Genomic DNA, 14079 nt, shown 5'->3' with positions numbered 1-14079 from the left:
TACATTTGGACACACTAGATAAAAAAAAAAAAAAAAAGAAAGAACAAAAAAAAAAGTGAAAAAAAAAAAAGTTGTTATTTCAGTGTAAAGAAAAACATATTTTAAAATGAAAGTTTTCAACCTTATAATCCTCCCAACAAGCTTAACCTTGAATCTTTCTCCATCTTATCCCTGCAGACTCTGTTTCATCTGTATTGCTAGGAGTTGTTGTAGCCCTCCACGGTTTCCTACCACTCATCTACTACATCTTTGGGCACTCGCCCAGACAGGCTGCAGTTTTCCTCTTTCTACAAATGCTAATTGAGAGGCTTTTGGTCTTACTGTTGATAGACAAGGAGGGGACTTGGGACTTCTCCAGTCTTCTTGCCTGGTGTTCAAATATCATCTAACTTGTCTTGCCCGTAGAGTTGATCTTCCATCTTCCCTTGTGCTGGAAAAAACCCTTGTTGAATCTGCTGTATTTGCCTTTGCCCAGCTGCCCTCTGGCATCTGTATAGCATTATCACAAGGTAAAAATAGAGCTGTCTTGTCAGAGGAGGAGATAGGGGTCATGCTCATGGTGTCTAAAGTTTCCAGAGTTGTGGCAATGGTAGTGTAGAAGAGTGAAGTAAAGGGTGAGTAAAGCACAAAGGTTTTTTTGAGCCTTAATGCTAACTTCCCCATTTTTTGAGAATAAAATGTGTTGGAGTTTCTGTGTCCTAAGGAATATTTATTGTTTTCAGTTTCTGTGCACCTAAGTTGCTAAAAAATCTGAGAGAAGTTGCTGAATCCCACAGCCATATCTATTCTGAACGTAAGATCAGTGTGACATCTTAAAAGCAAAGGTGATTGGACTTTGACATGTCTTCAGTGAAAACGCATGGGAAACACGCACCAAAATCTATAGATGGTTTTGAAAAAATCAGTTCTTTCTCTTCATATACTCCCATTTCAGCACAAAAAACAAAGCATTTTTCGACTTTGACCTTCTCTAGTAAGCAATCCGTATTGGGCTGTGCAGCTGAGGAAGAGAAAAATTGCAAGGTTTGACTCTTTCAAACATGTGACAATTGAAGAGAAGATAATTTGGGCAGGGAAATTCAAACAGTACTTTTGAAAATGATGTTTATCTTTTTGTGTGTATGTGTGTCTATATTCTACTTCTCCACCTGCCTTCAAAGGGAAGCTGATAAAAAGGATTTGCTTGGCCTTTTTGTTGCTGTAGGGGGAAGGGTGCCATTTGTGTGTGGTGCTACAAGACAGATGCTGCAGGTGAAACTACCCCAGAGGGGGCAATCCTGCCCAGAGGGGGCAACTCCTGGGACCCAAGACCCTCTTTTTCTTTTTCTCCTCTTTGTTGTGTTGTGGGACCAGGTCCTTTATGGAGCAGGCAAGGGTTTATGGAGCAATCAACTCCATCAGCAACAGCGGCAATCGCATAATGCTTCAGCCTTTTGTCATAGATTTTGTGTGTGTGTGAGCTGAAAGTATGGCCAGGAGGGAAGGGGATGTGAAATGCTGGGCTTTTTTTTTTTTTTTTTTTTTTTTTTTTCCTTGGAAAGAGTCTGTCTGAGTTCTTTTATGCTTTTCAGGCTCAGGGATGAGAGAGAGCGTGCGTATGTGCAAGGGCGTGCGCGCGTCTGCGCCCATACAGCCGCTCAAGTGGGAAAAAACTCCATTTGCGGTTCACACAGGAGGAATTTCTGGTGGAGACAACAGTGCTAAGCAGAAAGGCACATCCTGATCTCTTGCAAGTGAGGGGCACTCTCGCGCACACACGCACGCACACACACATACTCTCCGGGCGCTCTGCATAATACGTGCAAAGCGCTGCCCTTTAATGAACGTAACCTATGGCGGCTGGGATGCAGCCGGCCAGACCTTGCCATTAATAAACTGGGAACATTCTTCTCCTTTTTAGTCCCTTTCAATGCCAGCCCTGCGGTTTGATCTCCCTTGAATGCTGCTCCCCCTCATTTGGGGCTCCAATTCTGAGAAGATTTGGCGCATTGTTTGAGGTCGCAGGATGTCGGATTGATTTCGAAGCTTTTGTATTGACTCCGGGCTCCTGAATGAAGCTGTCATGTGTGTCTGTGGTTGGCTAGCAGGCTGTCCGGCTGCAAGCTGTGCCTTCCTTTGTTGTTTAGGCCTCATTGAGCTGAGGGAAGAGGCTCATTTCAGGGTGATTTACCACCACCCAAACACCAGCTGTCTGTTGTACTGCCGCTTGCCTCCACCTTGGATTCAGTTCTCGTTTTCCTTCATTTCCCCCCTTCTCCTCTCCCACTCTACCACTGTAGGCACTTGGGCACCACTTCTTCAAGACGCGTGGATCACCCTGACAGAACAGTGTAAAAAACATAAACACTGAATATGTTGTTCTTCTCAATGTCATTTATGCACCCGTGGGGATTCCTTTTTTTTTTTTTTTTTTAGGGTTCACTGTTGCAGTGCTGTACACATTTTCTTCTTGGTTAAAAAATGAACTATGGCCCTAGGGAAAAAAAAAATAAAAAATAATAAACCCACGGTGTTCCTCTTGGCTTGCTACTAAGTAGCTCAATATAGTGAAAAACAGTAATGATTTTAATTTAAATGTAACTACTAAGCTCAGTGGCAGGAGAGCAGGCTGACTTGCGCAGCCAGCCTGGTGCAGGATGTCATGGGATTGCAAATGTGGTTTCCTGTCCTGGAAATGTTGGGATGTTTGGGTGGATGGAGAAGGAGTCAAAGAAGGAGAGCATCACCTCCCTACACACTGACATTCCCGAGCAGGCATGATCGCTGCGTTTACGTGGGTATCGTGCTGGAGAGCTATTTTGATGGTGTAAGACAGGAGTGGAAGAAGAGAGAAGAGGCTGCGAAGCGTCGCTCAGCTCAGCTTCACAAAGCTCTTTCGGAAAAGTACTTCTCTGTGAAGAGCCAGACTGCTTCAACAGCTGAAATGCTGATAAAAGCTTTGGAAAGGCCACGCTGGAAGCTGTGCTCTTCCTCAGGCTGCCACGGGTCAGGGCCAATCTTTTCTTCACCTCACATTTTTATCTGTTAGCGGGGCACATTTTGAGGGTATTGCAAGGCAGGAGAGACGGAGTGGGCATGAGCAGCCAAAAGCCAGAGCCAGGTTTGACCAATGAGACCTTCCAGGGGCCAAGTGGAGATGGGTTGCGCCAGCTCCTTGGGGGCAAGGCTACTGCCAGTATTTTCAATGGCCGTTGCTCAAAACCAAGGAAGGCTGATAGGAACCGAACAGGTTAGAGCCCAGCTGGACCTGCTGGTTGCAACAAGGCATATGGCACAGCACTGCAAAGTCAAGCCCAACCCTCAAGCTGATCTTTCCAGCCACAGACTTGGGAGAGAGGGAGGAGGACGGGATCCTCCGGTTAATTCCAGCCAGCTCTTCCAGAGCACGGAGCCTGGCAGCTCCACAGAGGACCGATGGTGCCATGTGCATTCCGTCTGACTCCTTTAAACAGGGCTGGCAGCTCCTCACGGGACCCCTCTAAGCGACGTGGAAGCATCAGATCTCGCAGCGATTTGTGTGTACCCCCATGCCTCTCCCCAGAGCTGCTGGCATGAAATGAGTTGTGACTGGCCTTCATTTGACTTCTGGGTGATGTAGTTTGGTGTTTCTCAACCACAGGCTGTTGAAACTGGTGACTGGTCAACTCCTGTCACCCATGCAGCTGAGATAATTAAGCCTGTTACTATTACTAATTATTTTTCTTCTCTTTCTGCAAACTTTGGCCAGCTGCTGGACACCGCAGTGCAAGGAAGAGGGTGAGGCCAGTAAGACGCCTTATAAGAAGTCAGATAATGGAACTGATGTACTTTGCTCTTCAGTGCTCTCTGAGGAGCCTTCTGGACCTTTTCCTTGGGAAGGGGGACATCTAATGATGGGTGGGAGCCAGCAGAAAGCAAAGTGAGGACCTCCATGGGAAATCCTTGTGCCTACCTGCTTCTAGACCAGAGCATTGCCTCAAGAGCAGGAAACAGAGAATTGTTTAGTAACAATACATCTGCGAGCTTTTAAGATCACTGTGCTCCTCCCCAGTCCTGTTATTAAAAGGCCATGAAACATGGAAATGATGCTCCATAAATTAAGACTGAATGTCTGTAGTACCTTGTGAGATGAGGCTCACCTCTTTGCTGTGTTCTCCTCACTCTCCCCTGCAAGCATCAAGCACTGCTGGTCGAAGGAGAGAAGGATATATTAGGAGGCAACAACCACAGCAGGACAGCCTCCACGAGGTGTTTTAATTTCTTAACAAACTCCTTGGGCGCTAGAAACTGTAAAATAACATACAGATAAACAAACAAAAACTCACTGACCCTTAGCACCCTGGAGGGCTCTGTTTCAGATCGCTGAGTAGAAGCTGAAGTTGCATATGCATGTTTAATGTAACACAAGGCGTGTGCTGCGGAAAAGCGTGCTTTCTTCTAATCTGGTTCCAGACAGAAGCATCCAAACAGAAGCCCCTTTCCCTATCCCCACTGAACTGCCTAGTCTATGCGAGGAAACCCCTGAATGACAAGGCCTCCATCTGCTCTTGAACGGAGTTGCGACTGGCTGCAAATGTTGTCCATATGCTTTTTTTTTTTTTTTCCCTCTCAACGTGGCTGCCTAATGTTAGACACCTATCCCCAAATTGAGCATCTGCTTGTAATAGGCTTTCCTAAAAAAAGGTGGAGGTAGTATCTAATTTAGGCAATGCACATTAGGAGATATAAATCTGTGGCTGGAAAAGGAGATGGGATTTTAGGGAGTGGAAGAGCCTCTGTGTCCTTGTGCTGTCAGGGAAAAAGAAAAACTATCAGGTTTTGGGTTCATATTTCCCCTCTGCTCTTGATCTTCCAGGTGATTATGGGCAACATCTTGCAATTTCTCTGTGTTAAAAAAAGCTGGTGATGCTTCCAGCTGGACAGGAGAACACGGCTGTGGTTTTCCAGGATCTCAAGGTGCAAGACATGTATCCTAGAAGACAGAGAAGGGTCTAAAATTGGGAGGTTTTACTTGGTTTGTGGTCTAAAAAGGGCTGGAGTATCTTTTTCAACATAATGACTTTGCAGTGGATATTGGGACAAGTTGCCTGTCAGCAACTCATGTACGGATCCAGTTTCTTAAACATGTATATGTTGCAGCTATAGGCACCCTAAGGAATCATGCCTGTCCACCAGCTGCTTGTAAGGAAATATGTGGGTCTCTTTTAGATCCTTTTGTATATCTGTCTTGTCTCATAAACTGTGGAATGTCTAGAAAGTCTCCTTTGGTTGGACAAACAAGTCTTCCCTGTGACTCAGTTTCCCATCTCTAACTTAATAATTTAATACAATTGCTTTAAATTTTAGTTTAATCACTTCTTTCTGGGGAATGTTTTTGAATTTAAGAGATTACAGGCTAATTGCTGAAGAACTGCAGTAATGGGGCAAGAGCAAAATACCTTTGATAGATGAGAGTCACAGACAGAGGATGCCAGAGGGAAGTAGTACCCTGAAATACTCTAAGTTTGACAGGTTGCAATCAGCAGTCGAAACACTGGGCATTTTGCTTAGGTATCAAGTGAAGGTACAGCCTTTTCAGTGACTTTTTTTTCCCCCAGTGTTTCTTTTGGAAAGAGGAGAAAAGATAATTTTTGCACATTGTCTGACCTTGCTGGGACTTGTGAGATGCTGGGGTCACCAAGTAAGAGACCTTATCACACCTGGCAGGTTGCAGGCTCACCCAAGGTGACCAGAAGTTTATCTGCCTGTTTGTAATTCCTGCCACCAAGGGTCATCTCTCTGCTGTGCCCTGACATTGAGCAATAGCTGCAATTCCTTTTAATCGTGCCCTTTCCCTTCCTCATCATTTAGGGCAGAGCGCTTCCACTTGGCTAAACTCATTAACTGCTTTAACGTTGAGGTCTCCTTTTCCATATAAATTCATCCAGCTGAAATCTCATGACTCTCCCCGGCTGCATGCGAGCAGATTCTCCCTCTGTTTCTCAGCGGATGCTAAGAGTGTTTATTTTTCAGCTGCAGACAGCAAAAGTCTGAAAAAAGGCAATGCCTTTGTGTGTGTGTGTCTATGGGAAAGCAAGTAGTTGCAATGAGCTTGTGGGGACAGTTGGCTGTGTAACTGAGCATTTAGACCAATCCTGGAACCCCAGACCCTTTCTGCCATAGTGATTTATCAAGACATCCAGGTCTGATAAACTCCAAAAAATGTTTCAGTGAAGAACAAAAGCGACTAAAATAATTCCCAGAAAAGAACTATGTTAACATGAGGGACCTTGCTGCTCAGTTTATGCCCAGTCAGTCTGATGGGCTGTCAAAGAAAAGAAGGTGCTTGAGCTCAGCTTATTTCCCAGGCTGTTGGTCATAAGCAAAAGGAGGGTGAGGGGACCCTGTTTCTTTGTAAATCTCCATTGGCCCCAGCATGTTATCGACATTGCAGGGTCTGCATCAGCAGTGTTGGTGGGCTGTTGAATTCCTGGCAAGGACTTATCAGTGGTTGTATGGACTAGTTTCCCTAAAGAGGGCAAGTCACACCTGTAGACTTTATTTCACCAAATCTAGCTGCACCGGAAGCAAGTAAGCATTAACGTGGTAAGGGTGAACAGAAATGTTGGTGTATGAGCTTTACCTCAAGTCACTCCAGTTCGGTAATTGTACTCTCTGAGCATGATAGATTCATTCCTGTTCATGTATATGTATGAAAACATTGGGTTAAAATAACCTGTTCCTTTGCAGCTTGGCTTGCCCATATTCTCACTGTTTTTCTACACACCTTGCTTTCCTTCTGCCACTGTCTATGTGACATCCCTGATGCTGTGATATTGGTCTTTGGGGAATTCTCCTTGGCAGCTTGGGAGCTACCCCTCTGCGGAATGGTATCTACCAGCAATGCAGGATGAATCCACAGAGTTCCCTAATGCCCTTTCTGTTATTGTTTCTGGTCATAAACACAAGCCTATTGATCTTCAGTGGTTTGGATTGTGCTGATGTTTTTTCTTGCCTTATCTCTTGTAGGGAAAAGTCATTGGAGATGCAAAGCTGCTCATGAGTTGTGGTTGCAGAAAAGGGAAAAGTGCTCAAGTGAAAGACTCAGATCAGGTCAGTCAATATGTACCTCAACTGGTGGAAATAATGTGTTAACATCTGGTTGATTTGAACTATGCTGTAGCATATCAGGGTTCTTGGGCGCAGAGTCCTTGGTGTGGCTGACAACGATACAACATTAATGTTTTTGTATTTGTTATTTGTAGAAAAACCCTCAAGCAAGATCAGGGATTCATTGCACTAGAAGCTGTTAATGCCCTAGCCTGACTTATTCCCATCTGGTTTGTTTATTCATGAATTCTACTGCTTTATAAAAATCCACTCCAGGCAATGCCTTTCTTAAAGAATATTGCACTTCCTTGCTGGCAAAATGCATGCAACCTCTGGTATCATACTGCAGCCGGCTGGATGGGCAATATTTACAGAGAAACATCCTGTTCATTGCATGCTCTTGTTCCGAAGTGACACCACCACAAGAACATTCTTTATTAGAGGTTCCCCATGACAGACATGTAAAAACGTGTTCACAAACCGATGGTCAGGTTTCAGTATTCAATACTTGGAATGAATGGCCCCTTATTCTAAAATTGGTCAAATTGATGTCAGTGGGACCACTTGTTGGGTTCAGTAATTGCAAACAGGGCGGACTGTGCTCTGAATGACAGCCGGCTGGTGGTGTCTTCCTACTTCCTACTATTTTGCACTTATTCAAATCAGCCGAATTTGTCCCTGTCAAAATTGTCAGTTATTATTACCGTCTGGCTTTGTAGCTAAAGAGAAGTTTGAATCCAGAGATCAGTCATTGCAAAGATGAGATAAAATTTGATTTGAATAAAAACAGTTTATAAATATTGGGTCATCAAATGTTAAATGTGGTAGAGTGAAGCAACTGATCTCAAATATCGAATAACTTCACTCTCTAATGTACCTTGTGAACAACCTGTGACCCAGCATAGACCTGAAACAGATTCAAACAGTATCTGCAAAGCTCCAGGAACTCCCTATAATTTACTGATCAAAAAGATATGACTCCTCAGGAGGAAAAGTTGTTTTCATTTTTAACATGTGTGTTCATCAACTCTAATTAATAACAACATTGAGCCTAATAACAACATCTGAGCCTTGTTTTGTTAATGTCTGAGAAGATCTGAGAATAGATCTATCTATCCTGTGGTGGGCTCTGTTATAAAGAACATTGGCCACACTTACAAATACTTTGTAGGATTGAGTCTTTTATTGATGTTTTTTTTTTCTTTAATTAGTATTTTCAAAATAACAAATTCATTGTCGTGAGCTATACTATCAGTTCACCATCAAGACAAGGATTCATATTACTTTCCTTTAAAGAATAGCTGCCTGTTCTCTCAAATACAAGCTTAATTTTCTCATGTTGAGGTTCTGACACATCAGGAGAAAACTAATTTAGAAATGAAACACTTTTATCAATGTTAGTCTTTTGTATTTTGATATACTCTGGTTTAATCACTCTTGATTTACAACAGGACTGGAGCAGGGTCAGACTGCTTCTAGTAGAGAACAAAAATGAAATGGGAACATCTTAATTGCAGAGAGGCTTTACAAAACACCATCTCTAACAAACTCTGAGTGTTGGACCTAAAACTCATCAATGACAATACTTGAATTACAGATATAGGTAATAGTTTTTTGGAGGGGAAAAAAAATCCAGTCTCTTTAATGTTTTCTACAACAGTAATAAATTATTCGTTGCGTTCACTTTTTGAAATTCTTGATGTCTAGTGATATGTTGACCATCTCAATAACTCTTTTTTGCTGGATCAACATAAACTGTCGGACAAGTGCTTGCTCCAGAGGCTGTAAAGCTCATTCGTCGTGCCCCTGGCAGGGTCCTGTCGGTATTTCAGGGGACAGGAGGTAGATGGGGAGGAAACTAGTACAGGAGGGTGGGTGGCAGTGTGGAACATTTGTCTGTGAATGCAGGACCTCAGCTCAGCTTATAAATTATCCCCTGGGCCTTGTAGATAAACACAGACTTCTATGGTGACATCGGCTGGGAAAGGCAAACACTTGCCGACAATTGTAGGCTAATCCTTCAGGACACTAATTGCCAGAAAACCAAGGAAGCATTATTTTAGGAACAGCTTGTTTCACTTTGTGAAGGGGAGAAACACTGCACTGGATTTATTTTTGTTTGCAGATTTACCCACTCCTCCTGCGCCCTGTCTCAGATTTTAAAGATTTACCTTCAGTATTGTTGTTGGGGACTTCTTCTTTCTTTTTTTTTTCAGTCTTGCTTTGTGTTTTTCCTGTGATGCCTCTGAAAAGTTGAGTGAAAATGCAACTTAGTTTTCATTTTCATAAATATACACATAAATATACCATTAGCTATTTAAATGTTTGGGACTAAACAGCTACTTTTTTGTTGAATTTTTTCTGAAAGGTGGTGCTTTGTAAAGTTTCTTTTTTTTTTTTTTTCATTCTTTCAAATCAATTTGGAAACATGGAAAAAGTCCTAGGCACAGTGCCCCACCAGTGAAAATCCCCAATTGAACCAAGTCATGACCCCATTGCTGAGGATTTAATTTACTGGCATTTCTCCAATATGCCTGCAGAAGAGAAGGCACCTTAACCTCCCTGCCCTGAGATCTGCTTCTCTGGGTCTGGCATTCAAAGACACCTATCTGCGTGGTACTTTCCATGGTGCAAGTCAGCAGTGTGTAAATCCCGGCCCCGTCACTGTCGAGGGCAGAGGTCCAAACAGACTCACATGGGGCTGGGATTTCACAACAGTCACAAGGAACCCAGCCTTCATGTTGGATTTGCACCAGCACCCAAGAGGGACTGGAGGTCTACATTATGTGGCCTCCCGGTCCAGACTGAACCCTACAAGATCAGGCAGAAGGCCAAGCAATGCAATATGAATCCCACAAAAGCTTTGAAAACATTGAAGGAAATACAGCTGAGTGCACTAAAGAACTAGTCCCATCCTCCATGGATGGTCATGATGGAGCTTTGGGTCAGTGAAATAGGATGACTGACAGGACTCCCAAAATAAGGTCACCTCTTGGCAGCAAAACCGCTGTGTCCTTGGCTGCCATTGGCACCATTGCTAGTTGTTTGTGTGCTTTGTGGGAGTGAAATTCATCCATGTTCCAAGGCCCAGAACCAACTCTCCGCGCCACAAACATCCTACTGTAATTGTAAGGTTCATATATGCTCTTCAGACTGGTTATTAGTTTCCCAGTAATTTATGCCTCCCCGTAAATTTTTATACTGTTAGTTATTGCTTGAGGTGTGGTGTTGTATAAGAAAAGCAATCCTGGACTGGGACTTCCTTGTGCTAATTAATATGTTAACATAAAGCAGGAAAGATGGTTCCCGGGCAGTGATTTCATTTGTCTACTTTCTGAGGAAAGCAAAATGTCATTTGAAAACAGGGCAAAAATGTGTGGGTGGACAAATAATGTGCATATTAGAGGTATGGGTAAGGTTGAGAACAAGAAGGAGCAAAGTGCTCCATATTCCCGGTACTTGCAGGTCTGCCTTCTCAGGGTTTAGTTTTATTTGTTTTCCATTGCTTCTCCTAAAACATAGGCAGCTCATCAATATTTAACTGCTCTTTGATTTTTTTCTTTTTTCTCTTCGCTTAACTTTTCTGGTGGCTCGTGTAAGCTCAAGTGTTACTGAGAAGTCAGATCCTCCTGTCCTTCCCTGTGTTTGTTTTTGGTCCTAATATGACAAATGTATGCCTCCTCTGGAAATGGTATCCATGCTGCAGAGTAATTATTTAGTGAATGGTGGATCCAGTTCATGTTGGCAAGGATCAGATTAATCATTATTAATCATGACCCCTCCAACAGTAACCTCATCCCTTGCCTAAGTGCTGCTCTTTATTAAGAAGCAGTAGCTATTAGGGAATGGCTGGGCCACCGCTCTCGTTGCACCGACACAGGGCTCAGGACTTCTGGCAGGAGGCAGAGGAACTTAGTTCAAAGTTAAAAATAGACATGAATGGTCCGCGTTCCAGAATTGAAATAGGCAACTTCCCCCATGGGCTTCTTCGCCCTCATCTGAGTGTCCTCCTTTTCCCTAAAGCCTCTTGAGAGTTCACCTGTTTCCAAAGGTTGAATTCAGTGTTAGGGATGACATAATCTCTCAGAAGCTTTTTTATTTGTCTGCTTGATTTTCTTTTTTAAACTTAGGTAGATCCCCGTATAACCTAATGCACGTGCACTCTTTGCAAGGATAAGATTTTAAGGTCTAATCTAGAGGTTGTGGCAAGTTGCAACAGCTGAAGAGACTACAGAGGGTCTTAGCTCTCTGGGACTTCAGTTGTCCCAAGTAGACATCAAAACAACTACCTTTTTGAGGATTTCTGGATTCCTTAAAGAAACATTGCACTGTTGAGTCAAGATGTACAGCACTGTTCACCTCGTGCAAAAATGTAAGGTGTCCAGCTTCTCTCTTCGAGTCACTGGACTGGGAATTGCAGGCCTGTATATAAATATATCTATCTACCAAAATACATCTCCTTATCACTTGTGTCACCAGAGATCATCTGACAGTGGACAGTAGTTTAATCCATAATTATTCTGGTTTTCCTAGCAGTACAGGTTCTTTTTAAGAAGGTGAGGCAGTGCTATCAATGGATGTCATCATTATTTCAGAAAAAATGTAATGACTTAAGTACTGGATTGCAACCAATCTCCCCACCTCCCAAAATCCACCTTAATTACATTTTAAAATGTTTTCATTGACTGTATGGAAATCCAGGACAAAACCTGAGACCAAAGGAAAGAAAAACATCTTTTGTCTCCATCTATCTCTTTGATACCTGGAGGGCAGCAGTAGGAACTTGGAGCAAACCTGCCACACTCTTTTGGTCTCTGCCAAAGTTGTTGTGGGAGTAACAGTGTTTAATGGTTGAAGGAATTTATTGAAGAATAAAAGTACCAGCAAAGACAAAGGGCCCAATACAAATCGTCTGGTAAACCGCTGTCAAATTTTACGTGCTCAGGGCTACTGGTAATTTCCCGTCTTAAAAAACAGAAGGGGGAGAATTTAGAAGGGAGAGAAGGAGGGTAAAAAGTATATAAATAAACCCACTTCTTTAAATAACTAACTGGCCTGGCCTGAACTGTGTCAGAGCTAAGTTCCTTTGGCAGCCAGTGCTGCAATATCTGTTGAGGGTGTAGCAGAAGGCTGAGACCAGGTTTCGGAGAATCTGCCTTAGCATTGCTGGCTCTCCCTTGCATTCTTCAGCATGTGTCAGCAAGAAATGCACTGAAGCATGAAATGAGGGAGTGAAAAGGCTCCCGCACTGCATCTGAGCAAGTCTGGAGCACACCCCCATTGTTCATACTTCTCTCTGTTAAAAGAAGAATAATAAAAATAATTGAAAGCATTGGAAATACATGGGTGGAATTGGACAGAATTGCGGGAGTGAAGGTATATTGTCCACCATCTCCTCCTTCCAAGTTCATGGCAGAGTTTGAATGTCTACTTGAAAAATCATTGGATTCTGCACATGGTCTAAAAAGCTAAAACAAGAAGTAAAATATAAACAGAGGGGATGTTAAATGTCTGAGGTTTCTGGGCGGTAGAGCACCCTTAAAAATATTTTGTTCATTGAATAAAGCAGGCTAGGTGATCATACAATGAACATGGGACTACAGGAAACTGTCTTAGATCATACAGTCCTTTGAGATCTCAGGGAACTGTTACAGACAGCACCACTGATTAAACACATCCCTTTTGGCACTGGCACCTACTAGAAGTAAACCTTGTAGCTCTGTCATTATGTTTATTGCAGCAATTAATCTTTTACTTTCCAAAATACTCACTCATATAATAATTCTACATCTTGTTCCTGCTGCCAGATGAGAGTGGTTTCCTCCCCATGATATGAGTGTTTGTCTCAGCAAGGTGGGCCACCATTGTCTTTTCATTCACCAACTACAATTTTCTTGCTCCTGGTGGTGCAGGGGGAAATCAGTTCCACCTGGTGAACCAAGATGCTGTAGAAAATTTAATCTCGGCAAACTTTTTAAATGCTGGAAGTCTCTTCCTCTCAATGAGATCTGACTGGGGCCAAGAGGTGTTGAATGAGGTACTCACCAGCTGCCTTCTTTCTGGACCTTCAAACAGCAGTTGTGCTTTGTTAATTGCTGAACCTAGTGCTAAGCATCTATGTTCCTGGTGGCTGGGAAAGTTTTTTACTTTCATTCATCTGTTGAGCAGAATTGAAGCAGTTGTGAAATGGAAGTTGGATAGATAAGTGCCCACTCTTTGGATTTATGTAAGTTTTGGAGGGATGGTGTTATGAAAGAAACTTCCTAAATGCAAGCCTGCAAACAAAAGAGGTTGACGTTATGGGTGTCCTTTGCAAGTTCAGCGGTAATAGGTTTGTGTTGCAGTGGGTTACACCTCCCTTCATTCAATGCCATTGGTAAACTGACATTTCTAATGACCTTTTATAATCACCTATTTCCTTTTCTCACTCATTTTCTGAATAGTCTTGTAGTCACTTCAAGAGTTTCCCACCTTGTGATCTCCTCTTACAGTTCATATTAATTTCAAAATGGGTTGGGCTTCCTGTAAAGTGTAGCACAGTATAGACTGAGTTCAATAGAGCTTTTCCTTTCTACAGGAAAGGGGGGACCAAAAAAACTCGTAGTGCCCTTTTTGCAGGAAAGGCTTCAGAAATGGCACACAGCAAATTGCTTTTTTTTTTTCTTTTGAGGCAGTTCTGAATGTGTGCTTTAGCATGGTGCCCTGCCCCTGTTAGAGATGTAGAACTTAGGGCTCTGACCTTTTCTAGTGAGTGATGATCCCATGGCACTTTCCCTCCTGAGTTGGAGCATGCAAGTCCTGGTGATGATGTTTTGTCCAGGCTCTCATTCAGGAAATGTATTCTGCCAACTTGACTTGACCCTGCACCTTCAGTGGAACACATTATTCTTCCCTTCCTGCCCTAAATTTCTGTGTACTGCCACCTTGCATTCATGGGTCTTTTGTTCCACCTTGGAGGTAGGTTGATTTTGGTGGTGGATGAAGGGAAGCTGTACAGTTTTGAAAAGCAAT

The 14079-nt window shown here is 43.0% G+C and overlaps 1 protein-coding gene across 1 annotated transcript in view; it reads left to right on the top strand.

The window, feature by feature from the left end:
* Positions 1–14079, top strand: part of SETBP1 (SET binding protein 1) — a 267084-nt gene that overhangs the window by 44552 nt on the left and 208453 nt on the right. Inside the window, exon 3 of the mRNA XM_074166835.1 lies at positions 6988–7071. Coding sequence (XP_074022936.1) covers positions 6988–7071 — 84 coding nt within the window. The remainder of the gene's footprint in view (positions 1–6987; positions 7072–14079) is intronic.

This window comes from Numenius arquata, chromosome Z, assembly GCF_964106895.1.
Source record: "Numenius arquata chromosome Z, bNumArq3.hap1.1, whole genome shotgun sequence".
NCBI classification, from domain to species: domain Eukaryota; kingdom Metazoa; phylum Chordata; class Aves; order Charadriiformes; family Scolopacidae; genus Numenius; species Numenius arquata.
This window is presented reverse-complemented; position numbering and strand designations above follow the sequence as displayed.